Below are 24,425 nucleotides of genomic sequence, written 5' to 3' on the forward strand. Positions count from 1 at the left end.
GCTCGATGATTTGCCGTCTATTACTACGAACTGCGACCTTCCTGACAGGAAATCACGAATCCAGTCGCACAACTGAGACGATACCCCATAGCTCCGCAGCTTGATTAGAAGTCGCTTGTGAGGAACGGTGTCAAAAGCTTTCCGGAAATCTAGAAATACGGAATCAACTTGAGATCCCCTGTCGATAGCGGCCATTACTTCGTGCGAATAAAGAGCTAGCTGCGTTGCACAAGAGCGATGTTTTCTGAAGCCATGCTGATTACGTGTCAATAAATCGTTCTCTTCGAGGTGATTCATAATGTTTGCATACAGTATATGCTCCAAAACCCTACTGCAAACTGACGTCAATGATATAGGTCTGTAGTTAAATGGATTACTCCTACTACCCTTCTTAAACACTGGTGCGACCTGCGCAATTTTCCAATCTGTAGGTACGGATCTATTGGTGAGCGAGGATGTAAAATATAGACTGGCTATGGCAAGGAAACCGTTTCTGAAGAAGAGTAATTTATTAACATCGAGTATAGATTTGTCAGGAAATCTTTTCTGAAAGTATTTGTTTGGAGTGTAGCCATATATGGACGATAAATAGTTTAGACAAGAATAGAATAGAAGATTTGGAAATGTGGTGCTACAGAAGAATGCTGAAGATTGGATGGGTAGATCACGTAACTAATGAGGAGGTGCTGAACAGAATTGGGGAGTAGAGGAATCTGTGGCACAACTCGACTAGAAGAAGGTATCGGCTGGTAGGACATGTCCTGAGGCATCAAGGGATCACCAGTTTAGTGTTAGAGGGAAGCGTGGAGCGTAAAAATCGTAGAGGGAGACCAAGAGATGAATAGAGTTAGCAGATTCAGAATGATGTATGTTGCAGCCGTGTACCGCAAGTCTCTAGAGGAACGGAAGGTTCCAAATGATTGGAAATGAGCACAGGTAGTCCCAGTCTTCAAAAAGGGTCGTTGAGCAGATGTGCAAAACTGTAGACCATATCTATGACGTCGATCTGTTGTAGAATTTTAGAACATGTTTTTTGCTCGAGTATCGTGTCGTTTTTGGAAACCCAGAATCTACTCTGTAGGAATCAACTTGGATTCCGGAAACAGCGATCGTGTGGACCCAACTCGCTTTATTTGTTCATGAGACCCAGAAATTATTAGATACAGGCTCCCAGGTAGATGCTATTTTCCTAGACTTCCGGAAGGCGTTCGATACAGTTCCGCACTGTCGCCTGACAAACAAAGTAAGAGCCTACGGAATATCAGACAGCTGTGTGGCTAGATTGAAGAGTTTTTAGCAAACAGAACACAGCATGTTGTTATCAATGGAGAGACGTCTACAGACGTTAAAGTAACCTCTGGCGTGCCACAGGGGAGTGTTACGGGACCATAGTGTCGGAAGTTCGATGCGGCTTTTCGCGGACGATGCTGTAGTATGCAGTGAAATTGCAGCATTAGAAAATTGTAGCGAAATGCAGGAAGATCTGCAGCGGATAGGCACTTGGTGCAAGGAGAGGTAACTGACCCTTAACATAGACAAATGTAATGTATTCCGAATACATAGAAAGAAGAATCCTTTATTGTATGATTATATGATACCGGAACAAAGAACTGGTAGCAGTTACTTCTGTAAAATATCTGGGAGTATGGAAACAGAACGATTTGAGGTGGAATGATCATATAAAATTAATTGTTGGTAAGGCGGGTGCCAGGTTGAGATTAATTGGGAGAGCCCTTAGAAAATGTAGTCCAGCAACAAAGAAGGTGGCTTACAAAACACTCGTTCGACCTATACTTGAGTATTGCTCATCAGTGTGGGATCTGTACCACGTCGGGTTGACAGAGGAGATAGAGAAGATCCAAAGAAGAGCGGCGCGTTTCGTCACAGGGTTATTTGGTAAGCATGATAGCGTTACGGCGATGTTTTGCAAACTCAAGTGGAAGACTCTGCAAGAGAGGCGTTCTACATCGCGTTGTAGCTTGCTGTCCAGGTTTCGAGAGGGTGCGTTTCTGGATGAGGTATCGAATATATTGTTTCCCCCTACTTATACCTCCCGAGGAGATCACGAATATAAAATTAGAGGCTTTCTGGCAGTCGTTCTTCTCGCGAACCATACGCGACAGGAACAGGAAAGGGAGGTAATGAGAGTGACACGTAAAGTGCCCTCCGCCACACTCTGTTGTGTGGCTTGCAGAGTATAAATGTAGACGTAGATGTAGATTTGGCGATTATTTAGATATGATAAAGCATATTAGAAGGCAAAAACCTTATTAGAAAAAAAGCCGCTGTTCATCCTCATCTACTCAGCATCTGTTTCTAATACTTCAGACAAAGCATTTATGCGACTTTCCGTAAACCCAAATGATCTGTTATACATTTTTAACGAAAATACGCTAAGGTGGAAAAAGTCGTGGGGCACCTGCTACCATCGTGTCGGACCTCCTTTTGCCCGATATAGCGCAGAAACTGGAAATGGCATGGGCTCAACAAAGTCGTTGGAAGAGCCCTGTAGAACTATTGAACCATGTCGCCTCTATAGCAGTCCATAATTGCGCAAGTTTTGCCAGTGCAAGATTTGACCTCTCGATTATGTTCCACAAATGTTCGATGGGATTCATGTCGCTCTGTCCAGAATGTTCTCCAAACCAGTTGTGGACAATTTTGGCCTGGTGACATGACGCATTGTCATCCACAAAAATCCTATCGTTGTTTGGGTTTGTCGATTTCACGAATGGCTGCAAATAGTCTCCAAATTGTCGAACTTAGCTACTTCCAGTCAATGATTGGTTCAGTTCGAAGAGAGGACCCAGTCCATTCCATGTAAAAACAGCTGACACCATTATGGAGCCACCACCAGCTTGCACAGTGCCACTTTAACAACATGAGTTCATGGCATCGCGGGGTCTGAGGCACACTCCCAATCTACCATGAGTTCTTACCATCTGAAATCGGGTCTCATCTGACTGGCCACGATTTTCCAGTCGTCTAGAGTCCTAGCGATACGGTCACGAGCGCAGGAGAGGAGCTGCAGGCGATGTCACGCTGTAAGCTGAGCATTTGTAAATGGGCGATTAAAGGAGGATTATACGTGTGTGGAGAAGACGTCCATACCAGTACTCGTGGAGATGAATCACGATCAAGCAAGTGTGAAATTGCTCATTGACGATGGTATAGGCGCTGTCAGCATCTTCCTACATCTGCACAGCTATGATAACATGCCGAGGACCTATTATTATTCCTCATTTAGGCCACAGTCAGGTTTGTAAATTCATCACTCAGTGACATCACGCACAATATAACTTACAATACAGCGATTTGAATGTACTTTAGTTGCGTTTTTGGGTGTGTGAACTATGCTGTCTCGAACTAAAATCTTCTCGTCTTTTCTGAGTTAAAATGAGAATCATCAGCCACTGTTATTTCAGTATTTCTACAAAGAAAAGATATTTTTTTCCTGTACTGTGATTTCATTCCCCCGCCTCATATAGGCAGGGGAGGGCTGGCAGTGGCACAGTCCGCCATTCTTCAGCTGAGTGACATGACAGCTACCAAAAGAAGAAAATTATACATATAAAGGCGATAAAAATGGGGACATAAAAATAGAGTAAGGGGAGACAATGGAGGGAAAATACACACTGACATGGAGTCATTCATGGGGGGACAATTAAAAACAAGTCAACATAAATTTAAAAAATGCAGTTGGCGATTTGCAGAAAGGGAAAAAGACACTGAAGTGACATACACAGGTTAAAAGATGGCCATCCCAAAACAAAGACACCTTAAAACCACCTTAAGATGAAGCACACACTTGACAAACAATAAAAACTGCCAGGAGGGACCTGCTGAGGGAGAGGCTTGAGAGGATGGAAAAAGAGGGAAGAGCAAGGTGAAGCGGGAGAGGGGGCGGGATGAAAGGAATAGGGGGCAGGGGGTGTACCAAGAGGCAGGAGACAGATAGGGTGGGAGATGAAGAGGTAAGACAAGGCAGGAGGGAGTGCAGAGAGGCTGAAGGGGAGTGCGGGAGAAGGGGAGAGTATAGCAGGATGTAAGCCACTCAGGAGAAGGGAGGGAGAGGAGAGGGAGCACTTAGGAGTAGGCAGGAGGAAGGTGGGGTTAGGGTTGGTAGGAGGGTTAGACGTCGGGGCGAAACTCACCATCTGGGAGGAGTAGGTGCTGGAAGTTGTGTTGGGAAAGGAGGTGGAGGGTGTGGAGATGGAGAGAGGGTGTTACGCAACAGTAAAGATGTGGCAAGGGTCTAGGGGTGGAGAGGAAGGGGGACACCAGGGGGTGGGGGTGATCTAGTCGGCGGACAATATACAGGGTGCGAATGTGTTCAAGGGAAAGGAGACGGTGGAGGAAGGGATGAGGTCATAGAGGATGCGTGTGGGGGATGGAAGGTTGGTACGGAAGGCGAGATGGAGTGCATGCTGCTCGAGGATTTGGAGGGCGTTATAGGACCTAGGAGGGGCAGAAATCCAAGCAATGGCAATGGCATAACAAAGGATGAGGCAGATCAAGGATTTATAAGTGTGAAGAAAAGATAAGTTAAAATCCATTTACATAATTACCAGTTCAAAATTCTATAAGCAGTTACGTTGCATTGTACCTGGCCACTTTCATTTTTCTGCCACTACATTGCAGTTAAGTAGATGGCATTGTTTCAAATTATTCACGACCAGTGTGACGTGGCCAGCATATGGATTAAGCGTAATCATGCCAATTACGGTTAAAAAAAATTCAGATTTGGTTGTGGGACATCGTGGGATATTGCCGCTGCAGTCACTATAGTTTTCATGAAGTTCCGATAGGTGGTGGGGAAATACGTAACCTTCAAAATGGTGTCAGTAACGGACGTTCGTTCCAAGCAGAAAGCTGTCACTGAGTTTCTTTTAGCGGAAACCAGAGCATCGGATATATTCATATGCGCTAGCAAAATGTCTGCGAAAACCTGGCAGTGAACAGAGGCACAATGAGTCGTTGGGTGAGGCGTCTGTCATCATCGGAACTAGTCTGCGCAAACCTGTCCCGTCTCAAGCGTTCCGGCCAGCCGCACGCAGCTGTGACTTCAAACGTTGGATTGTGCCGACACTCTTATTCGAGGTTACCTACGGATCGCAGTCAAACACCTCGCTGCACAATTGGATGTCTCTCTTGGTAGCGTTGACACACTTGTTCACCTTTTGGGATACTCAAAGGTGTGAGACCGTTGCGTTCCTCGCCGCCATAAAAACACCATAAAGAGTGATAAAGGACCACCTGTGCGGCATTGATTAAGCGTTACGAGGCTCATCGTTACAATTTTTTGTCGGACATCATCACAGGCGACGAAACATGTGTACATCACTTCGAACCGGAAACAAAACGGCGCCACACCACCACCCCTCCGAAAAAAACTTGAAAGCCGCACCCTGAGCCGGTTAAGTCACGGCAACAGTCTTATGGGACTCTGAAGGGATTATTCTGTTTGAAGTCCTCTCTCACAGCGCAACGATCACCTCTAAAGTGTATTGTACTACCCTCAGGATACTGATGAAACTTAAGAAGCAGCGCAAGGCTCACACAAGTATGTGCGCCCCAGAGGAACATACAAAACGTCGTTGCACTGTTCTTCCGCATGCACCCTACACCCCTGATCTCGCACCTTTCAACTTCTATTTGTTTGGCCCAATGAAGGATGCACTCCAAGTGAAGCAGTACGTGGATGATGGGGAGGTTATTGATGCAGCAAAATGTTGGCTTCGACCAGTAGAGTGGTACCATATGGTTGTATTGGCCCTCCCATCAAGGCGGCATAAGGCCGTCGCATTGAACATGTGTTGTTGTTGTTGTTTTTGTGGTCTTCAGTCCTGAGACTGGTTTGATGCAGCTCTCCATGCTACTCTATCCTGTGCAAGCTTCTTCATCTCCCAGTACCTACTGCAAAAACATCCTTCTTAATCTGCTAAGTGCATTCTCTTGGTCTCCCTCTACGATTTTTACCCTCCACCCTGCCCTCCAATACTAAATTGGTGATCCCTTGATGCCTCAGAACATGTCCTACCAACCGATGCCTTCTTCTAGTCAACTTGTGCCACAAACTCCTCTTCTCCCCAATCCCTTTCAGTACCTCCTCATTAGTTATGTGATCTACCCATCTAATCTTCAGCATTCTTCTGTAGCACCACATTTCGAAAGCTTCTATTCTCTTCTTGTCCAAACTATTTATCGTCCATGTTTCACTTCCATACATGGCTACACTCCATAGAAGTACTTTCAGAAACATCAATACTCGATGTTAACAAATTTCTCTTCTTCAGAAACGCTTTCCTTGCCATTGCCAGTCTACATTTTATATCCTCTCTCCTTCGACCATCATCAGTTATTTTGCTCCCCAACTAGAAAAACTTCTTTACTACTTTAAGTGTCTCATATCTCTCCCAATCTAATTCCCTCAGCATCACTCGACTTAATTCGACTACATTCCATTATCCTCGTTTTGCTTTTGTTGATGTTCATTGAACAGGTATAAGTCGAAAAATAGGATTTTGCAGGCAAAAGAGTGGTGAATAACATGCTGTATTGGAATCTTGAATAAAATCAACCTACTTTTAAAGGAAAAAATGTGTGGCATTACTTATTGAAACCTCCTCACAAAAGTGAAAGCGTTTTCGTTCTTTTCGTTTTACTGCTATATTTCTGTTGCTTCGTTGTCGGGAAATCGTCGTTGGAAAGAATTCTGCTCACTTAAATTACATTCTCGTGAAAAGTGTTTGGCAAAATTTGTTTGCTTTGTTTCTATATGTTTCGAAGATTTTTGAGGAGATAATATGATACATCTCTAGCGTCTTGAGTTATTACGTAATGGTGAAAGGCTGGACCACAAGCAGGGCCACTTTAAGACACAAGTGGCTGATTGGGGCACCAAGTGTAAAATTTGGACACTGGGTTTATATGATAAATTGGGGAAACTGACACTGGTGAAAGTGGAGGATAACAGAAGCAAAAACATTCCAGTAAACACGGGTGCCCTAAAGAGCCGTTTGCGAAAATTAGCCACCACTGACTTCAGTATCTAGTACTGTCCTAGTTAGTATAAATATATTTTAAATGTAACCTCTTAGAAGAAGTTCCCACCTAAGTGGGCACAAATTTTTTGCGAGGCGTAACTTAAAAAGAAGTACAATAGTGCTTTCGCACGCCGCGTGTTACAAGTTACTGTCCACTGTTACCAGTTTAAGAAGAACTGATTTAGTGCACCATCATCAAATGTTATGTCTTTTATGTAGCTCTGTTAATGGTATCATTGAATGGATATAGAGCGTGGGTGACTCTAGCATAGGGAAGCTGTTCCTTTGGCACATTTTATACTGTTATTACGTTTGATTATAAGGCAGTCGCTAAGCCATGTCAGGGAGGACATTGTGCAGATTTTGTTACAGCCACCTGGTGATCTTTCATGAAATACTAGTTTATGTTTAATACTTGGAATTAACAGGTACCTGTTGCACGTATCATCTTGGCATTTGGAAGTAATATTGTGAGCGGCTTTGTAGTGAGTTAGAATTTGTTTCTGCATGGAATATTTTGAAGAATCAGGTATCTAATGCGTACAACCTCTCAGCTGCACCCGTTTGGAAAGCCGAATTGGCTTCGTCTGACACATGGTGTCTTTCCGAGAGTAATTCTTATTATCAAGCGCGTTTTCATTTCTTTATGGCGCACTTATTGTGTGTAGGCTGCCACACACGACAAGCATAAATAAAGATTTCTTCATGAAACGGGTGACGTGCAGCAGGAGTAAAGCAGAAATAATATAGTTAGCACAAACTTTTCGATGTTAAAAACGATTTAAAGCCACACTGACATTATTATAAAGTCACAACAAAATTTGTAAACGATAAGATAAAACCTGATGAACGTTAAGTCACTTACCTTTTCCAATTACTTCTTTTATTCTTCCATTTGTTATGCCTGCTACCCAAGAATTTATTGCTCCAGCCGCTCCTCGGTCCTTAAAATCCATTTCTTCTGCTCCAGCCATGAATGTTTTCGCGGACTGCTTGAACCGCTCTTTAACGGTAAAATTCTGCTTCACAAATATCCTGTTGGCTACTCTAAGGATAACATCGTCGGATTCCTGAAGCAAAGTACGCAAACATTAATTACTGCTCTCAACGAACCACGTCTCCTTAAAAACAACAAACGAGGAAATGCTGTTTCCTGGAGTTCTAGATGACTAGAGGAAAGTGGCGTTCGGAGAACACGAAAAAAAATTTTCGTTGATGATTGCGGAACGGATCTTCTGCTCGCAGAGGACAGCTCGAAGAGATAGTAGTAACTGAAGTATGCTCAGGCCCTCACCTTAAAGTAATTTGTAAAGTATTTAAAAATTTAAGAAATGTTGTTGGCAGAACTTACGCCACTGGACCAGGTGGGAAGTTCAAACAATTCCTTTGTAGTGGTCATCTTTGTGACACCAGCTTTCTCCGTCCGTGATATCCAAAAGACAGCTAGTAGCGCAGCTAAGTTCCTAAGTGATCCTGTTCCTCGATGTCGTAAATCCCTCACTACACTTCCACACCGGCACCTACTCTACTGACCATTAAAACTGCTACACCACGAAGGTGACGTGCTACAGACACGAAATTTAACCGACAGAAAGAAGATGCTGTGATATGCAAACGATTAGCTTTTCAGAGCATTCGCACAAGGTTGGCGCGGGTGGCGGCACCTACAACGTGCTGACATGAGGCAAGTTTCCAACCGATTTCTCATACACAAACAGCAGTTGACCGGCGTTGACTGGTGAAACGTTGTTGTGATGCCTCGTGTAAGGAGAAATGCGTACCATCACGTTTCCGACTTTGATAAAGGTCGGATTGTAGCCTTGCGGTTTATCGTATTTCGACATTGCTACTCGCGTTGATCGAGATCCAATGACTTTTAGCAGAATATGGACTCGGTGGGTTCAGGAGGGTAATACGGAACGCCGTGCTGGATCCCAACGGCCTCATATCACTAGCAGTCGAGATGACAGGCATCTTATCCGCATGGCTGTAACTGATCGTGCAGCCACGTCTCGATCTCTCAGTCAACAGACGGGGACGTTTGCAAGACAACAACCATCTGCACGAACAGTTCGACGGCGTTTGCAGCAGCATGGAATATCAGCTCGGAGACCGTGGCAGTGGTTACCCTCGACGCTGCATCACAGACAGGAGCGCCTGCGATGGTGTTCTCAACGACGGACCTGGGTGCACGAATGGCAAAACGTCATTTTTTCGGATGAATCCAGGTTTTGTTTACAGCATCATGATGGTCGCATCCCTGTTTGCGACATCGCGGTGAACACACATTGGAAGCGTGTATTCGTCATCGCCATACTGGCGTATCACCCGGCGTGATGGTATGGGGTGCCATTGGTTACACGTCTCGGTCACCTCTTGTTCGCATTGACGGCACTTTGAACAGTGGACGTTACATTTCAGATGTGTTACGACCCGTGACTACCCTTCATTCGATCCCTGCGAAACCCTACATTTCAGCAGGATAATGCACGTCCGCATGTTGCAGGTCCTGTACGGGCCTTTCTGGATACAGAAAATGTTCGACTGACGCCCTGACTAGTACATTCTCCAGATCTCTCACCAATTGAAAACGTGTGGTCAATGGTGGCCGAGCAACTGGCTCGTCGCAATACGCCAGTCACTACTCTTGGTGAACTGTGGTATCGTGTTGAAGCTGTTCTGTTTGACTCAATGCCCAGGAGTATCAAAGCCGTTATTACGGCCTGAGGTGGTTCTTCTGGATACTGATTTTGTTTCTTAAATAATATGAAGACTAGCCGACCGCGGTGGCCGAGCGGTTATAGGCGCTTCAGTCCGGAATCACGCGGCTGGTACTGTCGAGAGAGAGAGAGAGACGCTAATGGGTTGCTTGTAGCGAGCGTGAGAATCTGAAAGTTTTGCGCATGCTATTTGAAGGCATTAGGGGTTGCATAAAACCCATCGGCAGGGGCAGCTGGACCACCATGTATATGGCAGTAGACTGCATGAAGATTACATTATTAGAAAGGCGTTCTTTAATTCAGAGAGACTTCCAGATTACTATCGACTGACGCGAAAGTTGCGAGTAAGAAAGGATAATGTAGAATGTCTACTGGACGACGATATCGGATTAGACAAGGAGAGGAAGGAAATAGGGAGCGTTAGAGGAACCATCCTGGCACTCATAAATCGGTCTGAGACTTGTGAAAACCTAAATCTGAATGAGCGGACAGGATTTGAACCCCGCTCTCGCGTAATTCAAGTGCAATATCAACTATTGCACCATCCCAATTAATGCAAAAGACTACCAGCAGATTTCCTTCATTCCTTTTTTGGCGTTGCTCTATGTGACTAGCATTTTATATATTGGTTCAGGCCGTGTCAGTAACATTTGCTCGCAGGATGCACCTTCCTGACACCACCAATCTCACCCTGTGAAGATGTCTGTGCATAGTGTATATCTCTCGTTCACGTGTGATAATCTTTTATTAGCGTTTGCGAAGTGTGTATCTGAGGTGGGACATGGGTAGTAGCCTGGTATTTAGTCTGAAAAGTGGTTTAATCCAGAATCCGCCTAAAAATCACATCCAAGCGCGAGGCGGATTCGATGCGACGCCGGCTCCTCGCCGCGCCCCCCTGAAGCGTGTGCTTCAGCATTCTCCGCTATCCGTGTGAGTATTCACATAAATGAATGTGAAGCAATGTGAGTAAAGAGCCGAAAAGATCCGACGTCGTTTTATTACGCTGTCGATGATCAGCCACTGGAATCAGTCACAATCGTCAAGTATCCAGCATTTTCTGTCCAGGTAATTCAAGGTGAAACGATCACACATGTCTAGCGGCGAAGAAAGCAGAAAAAAGACTCATATTTAATGGAGAAACTGTAAGAAAGCGTAAGCCATACACTAAAGAGGTCATTTATAATTTCGTTCGACATTTTCTTGAGCACTGAAACTTCCTAACAGATTGAAATTGCATTTCGGACGTACATGAGCGACTGAACTGTTATGTTTGGGTTTTTTCTTTACTTTTTAAAGTTTTACTTTTTCTTTCTCTGCCTTTTCTTTTTTAATATTAATTCTTCAAACTAAAATTCTTTGTGCTTAATCTCTTCTTCGGGATTAGGATATTCATTCTGCTCCAGAAAAGAGAAGCGTTTCTGAAAAATACAGATTCGTAAACATCGGATATAAATTTATGTGGTGGAAAGTGTGTTCTATAGGCATTGTCTGGAGTACAGCCATGTACGGAAGTGAAACGTGGGTGATAAACAGATCAGACAAAATACCGCGCTACAGAAGAATGCTGAAGGTTAGATGGGTAGATCGCGTAACTAATAAGGAGGTACTGAATAAAATTGGGGAGAAAAGAAATTTGTGGCATAACTTGACTAAACTGAGAGACTGGTTGATAGGACACGGTCTGAGGCATTCAAAGTACTGTCAGTTTGTTTCTGGAGGGAAATGTAGGGAGCAAAAATTGCAGAAGGAGACCAAAAGACGAGTACAATAAACAGGTTCAAACAGAAGTGGATTACACTAGTTATTCGGAGATGTAGAGATTTTCGCAGGATAAAGTGGCGTGCAGAGCTCCATTTAACCAGCTTTCGAACCGAATACCACAACAAAACAACGAAAACAAAGACAATGAACTCTCCGAGAGCGTGGTCGGTCCTCGTTTACTTACAGCTTGCATTTCTCGTCAACGCAAACAGGGGTATGATGACTACAAACTTTTGAAACTTTTCACTGTACTTTCTGCCACACCTTTGTCGCTTGTAGTCCACCAATGTAGCTTCTGTGGATAAGATTGTACGTCCAGTACATCGGAAGTTGCCATGGTTACTGAATGGTTCCGTGAAATGGGCCGCATACCAAGTATATGACCAGTTTTTTTTCTGAGCATTTATGACAGTCCAGCTGGAAAAAATGACGCAAAGTTTTGGTGGTATGGCGCGGTCTGGTAATTAAAGCCATTTTATTTTTTGTCCATAGCGAAACTGCATTTGGATCTGTACAAATGTATATAGGTGCCACGCTATCCGGTAATATTCTCTACACAGAGGGTCTGATATTAGATTGATGTTGGATTTCTTGTCTCTAGTTTGAGCCTCCCCACAGATTACATCCAACTCTTATAAGATACGGAACATACTGTATGTAAACGTTCATAAATTAATAAAGGACGTTACCCAAGAGATAAACTTATAGTTACAGCAGAGTGCACAACTGTAAAGCAAAATTGTTGATGAACATGCGATTGAGGATACAAATAAGATTGAAGGAAACTTTAAAATTACCTGAAAAACAAAGAAAATTAAAACTCAGCTGCAGCATGCATAGATGTATTTAAAACTGGGATGCTCGGCCCTGAACTATCACAACACAGTAGTGACAACCAAAAAGATTAAATTCATAAGAATTAAGTCAAATCTATACTAATCTTGAAATAATCTAGCGAATTTGAACATTTCAGCTTCAAGGGCGTACACGAAAGCACTGAAGGTAGCTTCTTATGATCATAACTTAAATGAGGAGGAACACGTCCAGCACAATTTCAACACAAGCAACAAATAAGGTGCCACAAATGTCTTAGTTCTATCTGACAGAAGATTGTAAGGACTTCAAACATTAAACATCAATACAGATTGCTTAGAAATCAAATTAAAAGAAGATATACAAAACCACAAGAAAGAAATATAAAGATAATGAAAACAGAGAAAAGTTACAGAAAAAATTGATTCTGTGGATATGATGCGTTAAAAGAGTTGAAAAACTGTTAAGTGGCTTGCTAAAAGAGGAGAATGAAAAAGTACACGAAGTGGAAGAATTAGTGTGAAGAAGAAAAACTTGTTAGTTGCAGAGGGATGTCTATCAACTGGAATGCTGTTTAGTGTAGTGCCTGGAATCGTGTAAACAGTGAAATTAGTATCACATTTCTACAAAAGTTTCGCAATTTAACGGAAGTTGACGAATAAGTGCAAGAGAGCACTTACAGGACCAATTTTTCTTCTTCTTTATTGTTATTTTAAGCACCTTATACAAAGGTGGGATGTCAGCAGCATCGTACGCTGCTCTTCAGCCGTTAATGGTACAATAAAAATTCGCCAAAGGTGGTACAGATAAGACAATAAAAATGGTGGGCAAAAACTGTAGACATGAAAAACAAGAAACATGAAGCCGTTCACGCTGTACGAGAAAAAACACTAAAACCCGATGACACCGCGCACAGAACACTGACGGCACAGGTGAACAGTGCTGGCGTGATGGCGAAAGAACACTAAACACAAAACGAAGGCACACACACAAGACACTGATCTCCGGTGCGCAAATGTCCACTGAGCGTGTACGAGTCCGGGGTCCTGCCATGAGAGGAGGAGGTGGGGTGGGAGAGGGAGAGGGGAGAGCAGAGATGCCACAGACAGGGGGATAGGGGGGAGGGAGGAAGGGAGGAAGGGGGAGGGAAGCCCGGGGGAAGAGGGGTGGGGGAAGGGCGGTGGGGGTAAAAGGAGAGAGAGGGAAGGGAGGGTGCCCAAAGGAAAAGACACAGGAAGTGGGAGGGGAGCATGAAAGAGTTGATAGGAGGGGTAGATGGAGGGGAGGAGAACATCATCAGGGAGGGGGAGCTGGCGGAAGCCACCTTGGGAGAGAGTAAGGAGGGTGGAGAGATGAAGACCGGGCGGGATGTGGGAATACAGGCGCGGCAGTGAGCGGGGGTGGGAGAGGATGGGTGAGACAAGCGGGCGAGGATGATCGAGTTTATGGAAGGAGTACAGGATCTGTATCCTTTCAAGGAAAAGGAGGAGGTGGGGGAACGGAATGAGGTCATACAGGACCTGCGTGGGGGAGGGGAGACAGATGCAATAGGCAAGGCAGAGAGCATGGCGTTCAAGGATCTGAAGGGATTTATAAAAGGTAGGGGGGCGGAGATTCAGGCCGGATGTGTGTAACAAAGGATAGGGCAGATGAGGGATTTATAGGTGTGGAGTATGGTGGAGGGGTCCAGACCCCACGTACGGCCGGAAAGGTGCTTGAGGAGACAGAGTCGGGAGGGTACCTTGGCTTGGATTATCCAGAGATGGGGGGGGTCCAGGAGAGGCGACGGTCGAGGGTGACGCCAAGGTAATTGAGGGTGGGGCTGAGGGCGACAGGACGGCCATAGATGGTTACATAGAAATCGAGGAGGCGGAAGGAAGGGGTGGTTTTGCCAACAATGATCGCCTTGGTTTCGGAGGGATTGACCTTGAGCAACCACTGGTTGCACCAAGCAGTGAACCAGTCAAGATGGGATTGGAGAAGGTGTTGGGAGCGCTGCAGGGTGGGGGCAAGGGCAAGGAAGGTGGTGTCATCAGCAAACTGGAGAAGGTGGATGGGGGGTGACGGCGACGGCATGTCCGTCGTATACAAAAGGTACAGAAGGGGGGAGAGGCCACAGCCTTGGGGCACACCGGCGGAGGGGAAAAAGATGTAGGAATCCGCATTATCGATGGTGACGTAGGAAGGACGGCGGGAGAGAAAGGAGCCGATCAGACGGACGTAGTTAATGGGAAGAGCGAAGGTTTGGAGCTTGAAGAGGAGACCGGAATGCCATAAGCGGTCATAAGCACGTTCGAGGTCCAGGGAGAGGAAGATTGTGGAGCGACGGGAATTAAGCTGTTCGGAAAGGATATGAGTGAGGTGAAGGAGAAGGTCATCGGAAGAGAAGGACGGCCGAAAGCCACACTGGGCAACGCGAAGGAGGCGGTGCTGGCGGAGATGCTGGTGGATGTGTCAGGTGAGGACAGATTCCAGGACCTTGCTGAAGACCGAGGTAAGGCTGATGGGACGGTAGGAGGAGACGGCGGACGGCGGTTTACCAAGTTTAAGGAACATCAGGATAGGGAGGTTTTCCACAGGTCGGGGTAGTAACCGGTGGACAGGACTACATTGTAGAGCCTGTCCAGGATGGCGAGGAAAGAGACAGGAGCTTCATGAAGGTGACGGTAGGTGACACGCTCGTGACCAGGAGCAGTGTTGAATTTTGTGCGGAGCGTAGCAATGAGATCCCATGTAGTGATAGGGGCATTGAGTTCCGTGTGTGCAATGTTGTCCAAGTACTGGAAACCAGGTGTGAGGGGAGGGACAGAGGTGCCAGTTTGATCGCAAACATCCGGGAGAGGGAGTAATCGAACTGGGGATCATCAGGGATGGAAAAGATATCAGAGAGGTAGGAGACAAAGTGATTGGCCTTACTAAGGGTGTCATATAGGACCAACACGCACAACATCTAAATAACACCTCTGAAATTTTGTTGACAGTTATCACTGCGAGTGGGAAGAAATGCTTTCTATTGTTTAAAATGTCAAATAAATTCAGAATCCCATTGGTATTAAAAGGAACCTTACAAAAGTACGAAATTTATAATATAATCTTTGTCACCTTCAGCTGCTTCAGTATTTCACTGAAACCTTCTTCAGTGGCATTTTTGTCTTCAGGTAGACGCAGACCTCTCGCCATCTGCTGGGCTGTCCGTCCGCCAGATCCGAGAAACGCAAGCGCCAGAATTACTTGTATGCTCCAAGGTGAGAAGAACAAGTTACCTTGCCCACCGGCCAACTCCTAGAAACAAAAACATAAATTGTTGACAAGCTATCTTCAGCGGATAGAAATATTTCTTACACAGCAGAAATGTTCATTTAAAAGGACGCACCAGGAAAGCAGCTTAAGTGTGACCCAGAATTTGAAACAAGTACCCTGTGGACATACGTATTAATATCGTCTTCTTCTGCCTACTAAATCTCTATACAGCACGTCACGTACGCATTAACATCTTCTTCTGCCTACTAAATCTCTATACAGCACGTCACCTGCCTCTCGTGCTCAGTCTGTTCCTTGTTTTCCGATGTCTTTCTACAGTCATTCAACTTCGACGTCTTACCGCACATCCCAGCATCATCAGTAAAGACAGAAAGTTGCTGCCCACCTGGTCTGCGAAATCATGCGTATACATAGAGAATAACATCGAGCCTATCATGTTCCCTGGGGCACTGCTGACCATACCCTTGTCTCTGATGAACACTGTCCATCGAGGTTAACGTATTTGGTTCTGTTCTTAAAAACTCTTTAAGCCACTCACGTATCTTTGAACCTCGTTCCTTCTTTAACAGCCTGCAATGGGCGTCGTGTCAAACGCTTTCCGGAAAGCTAAAAACGTGAAATCTGCCTGTTGCCCTTCTTCCATAGTTCACAGTACATCATGTGAGAAAAGGGCAAGCTGAGTTTTCCAAGAACGATGCTTTCTAAACCCATGCTGATTCGTAGACACAAAATTCTCGGTCCCAATAAAATTTATTATATGAGAAATGAGAATGTGTTCAAGGACACTGCAGTAGATGTATGTTAGGGATATCGGTCTGTAATTTTGCGGATCCGTTCTTTTGCCCCTCTTATATACAGGAGTCACCTGAGTTTTTTTGGGTCACCAGCTAGGTAAGGAGCTAATGCTGTAGAGTACTCTCTGAAAAAGCGATTTGGGATTCCATCCGGACCTGTTGACATTTGTTTCTCTATGCCACGGATCCTTATTACTATGTAGTCTATACTGGGGTCTATTCGATTTTCAAACAATAGTCGGTTTGTACTTCTATGCGTACTTCTATGCGAGATGCCTTTAATAGGTTCCACAACGAAACATTGTCTCGAAATTTGGTAGAAAATCCGAAGAAATTCTGGTCGTATGTAAAGTACACAAGCGGCAAGACGCAGTCAATACCTTCGCTGCGCAGTGCCGATGGTACTGTTATCGACGACTGTGCCACTAAAGCGGAGTTATTGAACGCAGTTTTCCGAAATTCCTTCACCAGGGAAGACGAATGGAATATTCCAAAATTCGAAACACGAACATCTGCTAGCATGAGTTTCTTAGAAGTAGATACCTTAGGGGTTGCGAAGCAACTCAAATCGCTTGATACGGGCAAGTCTACAGGTCCAGATTGTATACCGATTAGGTTCCTTTCAGATTACGCTGATACTATAGCTCCCTACTTAGCACTCATATACAACCGCTCGCTCACCGATAGATCTGTACCTACAGATTGGAAAATTGCGCAGGTCGCACCAGTGTTCAAGAAGGGTAGTAGGAGTAATCCATTTAACTACAGACCTATATCATTGACGTCGGTTTGCAGTAGGGTTTTGGAGCATATACTGTATTCAAACATTATGAATCACCTCGAAGGGAGCGATCTATTGACACGTAATCAGAATGGCTTCAGAAAACATCGCTCTTGTGCAACGCAGCTAGCTCTTTATTCGCACGAAGTAATGGTCGCTATCGACAGGGGATCTCAAGTTGATTCCGTATTTCTAGATTTCCGGAAAGCTTTTGAACCGTTCCTCACAAGCGACTTCTAATCAAGCTGCGGAGCTATGGGGTATCGTCTCAGTTGTGCGACTGGATTCGTGATTTCCTGTCAGGAAGGTCGCAGTTCGTAGTAATAGACGGCAAATCATCGAGTAAAACTGAAGTGATATCAGGTGTTCCCCAGGGAAGCGTCCTGGGACCGCTACTGTTACTGATCTATATAAATGACCTGGGTGACAATCTGAGCAGTTCTCTTAGACTGTTCGCAGATGATGCTGTAATTTACCGTCTAGTAAGGTCATCCGAAGACCAGTATCAGCTGCAAAGCGATTTAGAAAAGATTGCTGTATGGTGTGTCAGGTGGCAGTTGACGCTAAATAACGAAAAGTGTGAGATGATCCACATGAGTTCCAAAAGAAATCCGTTGGAATTCGATTACTCGATAAATAGTACAATTCTCAAGGCTGTCAATTCAACTAAGTACCTGGGTGTTAAAATTACGAACAACTTCAGTTGGAAGGACCACATAGATAATATTGTCGTGAAGGCAAGGCAAAGGTTGCGTTTCATTGGCAGGACACTTAGAAGATGCAACAAGTCCACTAAAGAGACAGCTTACACTACACTCGTTCGTCCTCTGTTAGAATATTGCTGCGCGGTGTGGGATCCTTACCAGGTGGGATTGACGGAGGACATCGAGAGGGTGCAAAGAAGGGCAGCTCGTTTTGTATTATCGCGTTATAGGGGAGAGAGTGTGGCAGATATGATACACGAGTTGGGATGGAAGTCATTACAGCATAGACGTTTCTCATCGCGGCGAGACCTTTTTACGAAATTTCAGTCACCAACTTTCTCTTCCGAATGCGAAAATATTTTGTTGAGCCCAACCTACATAGGTAGGAATGATCATCAAAATAAAATAAGAGAAATCAGAGCTCGAACAGAAAGGTTTAGGTGTTCGTTTTTCCCGCTCGCTGTTCGGGAGTGGAATAGTAGAGAGATAGTATGATTGTGGTTCGATGAACCCTCTGCCAAGCACTTAAATGTGAATTGCAGAGTAGTCATGTAGATGTAGATGTAAAATTTTTCTTTTTGAACGATTTCTTAAAGGTGAAATTTAAAACTTCTGATTTCGTTTTTCCACGTGCAACTGCCACACCAACCGGCCAACCAGTGACTGGGTGGAAGCCTTAGGACCACTTAGTGAATTTGCATAAGACCAAAATTTTCTCGGGTACTCTGCAAGGTATGCTAAGGTATGACTGTGGCAGTTGTTCTACGCTCCACGCACAGATCTTTTCATAGACGCTCGAACTTCGACCACCCTTCGCTTGTCGTCATTTGCACGTTCTCTTTAGAACCGAGAGCTTAACAAACTCTGCTTCCTCAGAATTTTTAGAATCTTGTTACCAAACCGTGATGAGTCTTTTCCGGTCTTAATCCACTTACTAAACACATAATTCTCCAGAGTACGATTTACAGTCTACTTAAACTTCGCCCATAATTCCTCTACGTCCATCTTACTGGAAATGATGTCAGTTCACTGTCTAAGTGAGATGTAAACAGATGCGTGTCTGCTCTTTCTAGCCGACAACTCCCGTAGCCTTCTTAACTGATTTGTTTACTTTCATGACCATAGTTTCTATAACGACTTCATGATCGCTAATCCCTGTTTCTATACTGACGTTGTCGATAAGACACGGCCTATTTGTAGGTACAAAGTCAAAGATATTTCCTTTGCCTGTGAGCTGCCGAACTAGCTGCTCCAGACATTTTTCAGAGAATGTGCTCAAACGTGATTCAGCGACTGTCTGTCTGTACTCCCTACAATGAATGCATAGAGATCCCAGTCTATACTCGGTAGGGTAAAGTCGCCTCCAAGTAGTATTGGATGATTTGGGTATTTACGCACTACTGAGCGTAGGATTTCTTTGAATGGCTCTGAACTGTTACAGCAGAATTAGGTGGCAGGTAAATATAGCCAACAATTAATCTGGTTTCATCTAGAGCTGCTAGACTCGACCAGATATCTTCACCGTGGTACTCAACTTCGACCTCAACAGAGACAGTATTTTTTTTCAACTGCAGTGAACACTCCCTCTCCTATGGACCCCAATGTGTCTTTCCGCCATAGGTTCCATGACTTGCTAACTATCTCAGAGCATTCCACTTCGGGTTTCAGCCAGATTTCTGTCCCAAGAATAATTTCAGCATTAGAACTTCTCTGGAGGGCAGTAAGTTAGGGAACTTTGTTACGAATACTTCGACAATTTATGGTAAAATTTTGACAATCGAAGTGTCTTTACTCTGAATGTGTCTGACTTCGCTTACTGCGTATCGACTGGTGGGTGTTCGTCAGAGTACCTCAAACCATTGCCTAGGATAAAAAAAAACTCACTCCATAAGTACTCTGCTGCCAGAATAGCTGCTTCCTTTGTGTAGTGGATCCCTGACCTATCAAGGCGATTCTTACAAATCCCCAACCGATAATGCAGGTCTATAAATCTGCAGCCTAGACCGTCCATGAATCCTTAGACTGGGACCTTCCACGCGGCTCCAAACCAAAGGATCCCAATCAACTCTGGGAGCAATGATGCAAATTGCAAGCTCCGCTTGCACCTCACATGTGAGACCAGTAGACGTCAGCACTTCCGTCAGCTTCTTGTGCGAAATGAGGATGGCCTCAGAACCCGTCTGAGAGCCGTCGTTGGTGCTGATGTGAGCTGCAACTTCCAGACGACTGCATCCTGCACACTCGATAGCTGCAGGCAAGGCCGCCTCCACATCTCGGCTAAGACACCTTGACAAACAATTTCTGTTGTACTGAACTGGGGTCCTGGGAACGACGGAAAGGCTTCGTCCCCTCCGTAGCCCTGAGTGGTTCTCAACCCCACAACAGGTTACAGCAGTCCATTCACTCCACGCCCCCCCCCCCTCTAGGAACGTCTCATACCACACGAAATGTTTGCGTGGTAGAGTAGTAGTTAAAAATCATCCACAGGCTGGCCGGCACTCTGGACCTCGACACTGACCCACAAGGCGAATTCGTGCCATGGACTGGCACGACTTCCCACTCGGGAAGCAGCGTGTTAGACCGCGTGGTTAGCCGGTCGGGTTTGGCAAACAATACTGAGTGCACATTGGCTTTCTTTCCAACCCAGAACGCTCCTTGCCTAAGGGGCTCCATTATGCACCTAACGTTGTAGCCGGCGGCGGTGGTCTAGCGGTTCTAGGCGCTCAGTCCGGAGTCGCGCGACTGCTACGGTCGCAGGTGGATGTGTGTGAGGTCCTTAGGTTAGTTAGGTTTAAGTAGTTCTAAGTTCTGGGGGACTGATGACCATAGATCTTAAGTCCCATAGTGCTCAGAGCCATTTGAACCATTTGAACCTAACGTTGGAGCTCCCGATAACTAGTAAACATCTCCTCCAGTGTGCCTGCTCCGAACCTGCTGAAGGAGCGGCCACCTGTCTCCCTTATAGCGTGACGGTGAGGCAAGGAGAACAGTGTCCACATTGGTCCTCCACCTCGAGCGACGCGAACGTATTGCTACCCGCCACTGTGTGGGCGGATCTATTAAGTTGGGTAGACTAGGAGGTGCCTCGGCGGCAGAGCCCTTGAGCAAAACAAGTGATACCTGAGGTGTCCCCATTGTGACGTACCAGACTATTCACTACTGCTACACCCCAAGGCAGCAAAATGAAGGTGACTGACTGGTGCCAAAAGCGCATTCAGCTGTTAACGAGCTGCGGACCGAGCAAGATGGCGCAGTGGTTAGCATACTGGAGGGCATGGGTTTAAATCCATTCCCGGCCACCCTTACTTAGGTTTTCCATGATTTCCCCCAAATTTCATCAGGCAAATACTAGGATGGTTTCTCTGAAAACGCACCGATTTCCATCCCCCGTCCTTCCCTAATACGATGGGACTGATGACCTCGATGTTTGGTCCCCTACCCCAAATCAACCAATCGACCAACAAACTGTGCCTGCTCCTCCCGTGTCCAAACACAGAATACACACATCCTACTCATCCTAAGAAGACTCATAGAGAAAGTAAACTATAAAAGCACGCAGACATATAGATAAGCAACTTGCTACTCTCCTAATGTGTTATCAAGATACGCTGATGCCTCAGTGAGCTATGTAGCTAGCTGTTCAGAAGAAATTGAAACTGCACGACAAACTGCCTGTATTTACACTTCAAAATGCGAGCTTACGTCTCTTAAGTAGGCATGTTTCTTATCTTCAGTACCGCAGCCCCCTTTTTACAAATCTTTTCTTTCTTGTGTCAAGTGCTTCTGTTCCTGCTTCAGTTAGTACTTCTTTTATATTATTCCGTTCCTGGTTGATATTATCCGACTTTATATTTACACTTATGTATTCTTAAAGTCTTTCCTGACACAGTAAATGTACTTCAAATATTGCACCATCATTATTTACTTTCTGTTTGGAAGATATTTTCCATCTTTTAAGTAGTCATGAGACGTAATGCGTGAAATTTGTTATTCTAGGCACATTCTTCACACTGTAGATCACTAATATTGAATTCCCTAACGATTTCCGAAAGGCAATGTCGCATTTGTCTAGCTCCAACTGCCATCCCGCGTTAGAAGTCTGTTAATTTGCCTGGTGCGGCCATAATCACGTCAGTCACCTTTTCACATGGATCACCTGAGTCCAATGACAGCTCCGCCAAATGACTGCCCTTTCATACTTTGTGTAGCCGATACTACCGCTGTCCCTATATACGTGCATATAGCCATACCATTCTAACATTCTACGTGGTGTCTGTTGTTCTAAGTCGTGTCTCCCTACCACCCTCGCGCAACGACGCTCTGAGCGTGTTTTTTAGGGAATTGACTAGTTTGAAGCTGGGACCTGTTGCTGGAAAGGAGACGCCAGACCACACATAACATGTAGAGTTCAGAAGAGTTCAGTGAGACTAGCGATGATATAATCAAATACTTAATGATCTCAGCGTTATCTCCACTGTACTCCCTGTAAAAGAATCTTAATACTAACTATATTTAGTGGAAGGGGTTCAAGGCTTTCCTATTTTTAGTTAGATGGTAAAATAACGTCGAAAAAGCAGTTAAGTTTAGAACTGAAAATTTTATTCTACTCACAAAACATTGTTTATAAATTGCACTATTGATAAAAGGAAATGTTTTAATACAGGATGATAAAAACCAACTGCGTTCAACAAAAATGTGAACGAATATTCCCTGAATGGGTTTCCAAGTTCTACAATGGATCGAAGGATGTTGTTGTTGTTGTGGTCTTCAGTACTGAGACTGGTTTGATGCAGCTCTCCATGCTAATCTATCCTGTGCAAGCTGCTTCATCTCCCAGTACCTACTGCAACTTACATCCTTTGAATGCACTTAGTGTATTCATCTCTAGGTCTCCCTCTACGATTTTTACACTCCACACTGCCCTCCAATGCTAAATTTGTGATCCCTTGATACCTCAGGACATGTCCTACCAACCGATCCCTTCTTCTAGTCAAGTAGTGCCACAAACTTCTCTTCCCCCCCCCCCCCCCAATCCAATTCAATACCTCCTCATTAGTTATGTGATCCACCCATCTAATCTTCAGCATTCTTCTGACGAACCACATTTCTAAAGCTTCTATTCTGTTCTTGTCCAAACTAGTTATCGTCCATGTTTCACTTCCATACATGGCTACACTTCATACAAATACTTTCAGAAACGACTTCCTGACACTTAAATCTATATTCGATGTAAACAAATTTCTCTTCTTCATAAACGCTTTCCTTGCCATTGCCAGTCTACTTTACTACTTTAAGTGTCTCACTTCCTATTCTAATTCCCTCAGCATCACCAGACTTAGTTCGACTACATTCCATTTTCCTCGTTTTGCTTTTGTTGATGTTCATCTTATATCCTCCTTTCAAGACACTCCGTTCAACTGCTCTTCCAAGTCCTTTGCTGTCTCTGACAGAATTACAATGTCATCGGCGAACCTCGAAGTTTTTATTTCTTCTCCGTAGATTTTAATGCCTACTCCGAACTTTTCTTTTGTTTCCTTTACTGCTTGCTCAATGTACAGATTGAATAACATCGGAAAGCGGCTACAACCCTGTCTCACTACCTTCCCAACCACGGCTTCCCTTTCATGCCCCTCGACTATTATAACTGCCATCTGGTTTCTGTAAAAATTGTAAATAGCCTTTCTCTCCCTGTATTTTACCCCTGCCACCTTTAGAATTTGAAAGAGAGCATTCCAGTCAACATTGTCAAAAGCTTTCTCTAAGTCTACAAATGCAAGAAACGTAGGTTTCCCTTTCCTTAGTCTCCCTACTAAGATAAGTCGAAAGGTCAGTATTGCCTCACGTGTTCCAACATTTCTATGGAATCCAAACTGATCTTCCCCGAGTATTTTGCAGCTATGACTTATTAAACTGATTTTTCGGTACTTTTCACATCTGTCAACACCTGCTTTCTTTGGGATTGGAATTATTATATTCTTCTTGAAGTCTGAGGGTATTTCGCCAGTCTCGTACATCTTGCTCACCAGATGGTACAGTTTAGTCAGGACTGACTCTTCCAAGGCTGTCAGTAGTTCTAATGGAATGTTATCCACTCCGGGGCCTTGTTTCGACTCAGGTCTTTTAGTGCTCTGTCAATCTCTTCTCGCAGTATCGTATCTCCCATTTCATCTTCATCTACATCCTCTTCCATTTCCATAATATTGTCCTCAAGTACATCGCCCTTGTATAGACCCTCTATATACTCTTTCCACCTTTCTGCTTTCCCCTCTTCGCTTAGAACTGGGTTTCCATCTGAGCTCTTGATACTCATACAAGTGCTCTCTTTTCTCCAAAGGTCTCTTTACTTTTCCTGTAAGCAGTATCTATCTTACCCCAAGTGAGATAAGCCTCTACATCCTTACATTTGTCCTCTAGCCATGCCTGCTTAGCCATTTTGCACTTCCTGTCGATCTCATTTTTGAGACGTGTATATTCCTTTTTGCCTGCTTCATTTACTACATTTCTATATTTTCTCCTTTCATCAATTAAATTCAATATTTCTTCTG

The 24,425-nt window shown here is 44.6% G+C and overlaps 1 protein-coding gene across 2 annotated transcripts in view; it reads right to left on the reverse strand.

Annotated features, from left to right (window-relative positions):
• The window catches only part of LOC126335471 (serpin B6-like), a 60,108-nt gene that overhangs the window by 20,713 nt on the left and 14,970 nt on the right, over positions 1-24,425 (reverse strand). For both annotated transcript variants that reach the window (XM_049998788.1, XM_049998787.1), the window contains exons 3-4: positions 15,443-15,622; positions 7,912-8,116 (exon numbers count right to left, since the gene is read on the reverse strand). In XM_049998788.1, the coding sequence (XP_049854745.1) occupies positions 7,912-8,116; positions 15,443-15,622 (385 nt within the window). The remainder of the gene's footprint in view (positions 1-7,911; positions 8,117-15,442; positions 15,623-24,425) is intronic.

Source organism: Schistocerca gregaria, chromosome 2, assembly GCF_023897955.1.
Source record: "Schistocerca gregaria isolate iqSchGreg1 chromosome 2, iqSchGreg1.2, whole genome shotgun sequence".
Taxonomy (NCBI): domain Eukaryota; kingdom Metazoa; phylum Arthropoda; class Insecta; order Orthoptera; family Acrididae; genus Schistocerca; species Schistocerca gregaria.